The sequence below is a fragment of the Tigriopus californicus genome, chromosome 8 (genome assembly GCF_007210705.1).
Source record: "Tigriopus californicus strain San Diego chromosome 8, Tcal_SD_v2.1, whole genome shotgun sequence".
Lineage (NCBI taxonomy): Eukaryota > Metazoa > Arthropoda > Copepoda > Harpacticoida > Harpacticidae > Tigriopus > Tigriopus californicus.
In genome coordinates this window covers 10,140,776-10,142,334 of record NC_081447.1, presented here as the reverse complement: position 1 = coordinate 10,142,334, position 1,559 = coordinate 10,140,776, and the positions used below count along the sequence as shown (strand labels likewise).

The 1,559-nt window shown below is 41.0% G+C and overlaps 1 protein-coding gene across 1 annotated transcript in view; it reads left to right on the top strand.

The window, feature by feature from the left end:
• Window positions 1-1,469, top strand: part of LOC131885388 (sodium/hydrogen exchanger 3-like) — a gene marked incomplete in the record, with an annotated part of 24,189 nt that extends 22,720 nt beyond the window's left edge. The window contains 1 exon segment of the mRNA XM_059233420.1: window positions 1,033-1,469. Coding sequence (XP_059089403.1) covers window positions 1,033-1,238 — 206 coding nt within the window.
• Between the last annotated feature and the right edge of the window lie 90 nt (window positions 1,470-1,559).

Here is a 1,559-nt window from a genome sequence, read left to right as displayed (position 1 = left end):
TCATGAGAACTCGGCTGTGCCTGCTTGACCGCGCTCATTGCCTAATGATTGTAATAGGTGACCTTGTGTTCCATGATTTAGATAAGTCGGGCATTGAAATTGACTTCAGTTCAATGGAGTCGGGATTCTTTCCATTGTTCAATAAATCGGATTCTCTGACTATGTATGAGTAGTGAGTACGAACGAGTGCACGAAGTAACCAGGCTCATTGAATGAAGTTCGTTCGCGAATATACTAATGCTTCGAATCCTCTCTTAGCATAGAAGAGTCATTTTTATAGCATCATTTTGATTGGAACAAAAGAGACAGAGACAGAGAGAGAGAGCAAGAGTACTTTTTTGTCTTCTACGTACAGCCTCTCAATACGATCTTGTTGAATTGACAGCAGAGCATATTTACGGGCTACTCCTATTGGAATCAATTGCTCTGTTTACCGTTTCTAACAAAAAATGCCGCCCTTTGAAAACGAGCGTAGCCCTTGATCGCGTTCTTCTTATTTGGCCTTTACTCTAATCTAGAGATTAGGAGAAAGTTCATGCAACGAAATACATGCTTTGTTAGTAGGAACCTGTTGAACAAAAACGACGTTTGAGTGTTTTCTTTTTGAGCCCCAATTTGGTTTTGAAATGCTCGAGCACATTTTCACATTCATGTTTAATTAAGACATGATGTCCATGATTTCTGAAAACGTGGAATAATCAATTCATCTCTCTTCCCATGGCTCAATCAGACTCTAGTGTGAGAAACACTTCTTGAAAGAAAAAAATATTTGACAAATTTTACAGTGATTACTACTAAATTCAAGCTTCGCACTGGCCTTCGTAAGGAAAACGAGGCCAAGTAATTCCTACTTGAGTCCATTTACAATATTAGCGCACTGTACGTATATCTCTCACTCGCGTTGTTTAACTAGACAGGAATGCAGCTAGCATTTATCATTTGTTTGGTGTGTGCTGTGATATGTATGTATGTGTACAACGCGTCTAAGCCAACTAGCACCTTTGACAATGATTGTTGCCCTATCTTTTTCAGAGATGGACAATGAGGATAGTGATGATGAGCCGCTGTCCATGCCCGAGGGCGGACGATCCCGACGCAATTCCGCGGCCGAGTTCCAAGAGCGCCCCCCCATGGACCTTCGAATGGGAAGACGTCTCAGTCACCAAGCGGATTCCATCAATGAAGACGAGAACGACGATCACAAAGGCCATGGACGTGGAGAGTCCAGCAAATTGTAGCACTGAAACGCCAGTTTCTTCGAGACTCGGCTCACTTTAGGTGGACAAAACCCACCATGGATATGACGTGGTTTAATTAAACAAGTGATTTTTAGACCTCCAGAACACACAAAGAAAGCAATCAATCAATCAATCAATCATATTCTTTTGTAAATACTTTACGAAATCTAATATTTTTGTAGGGCCAACATTTTTACACCACTCACATTCACATAGAGCGCAATCAATCGAGATGAAAGCCAAGAAGAGCCATATATTATTATTGATTTTCTAGATTTGTGTCATGATGCAGATGGTTAGAGTATTAACTTTGACCCCCCC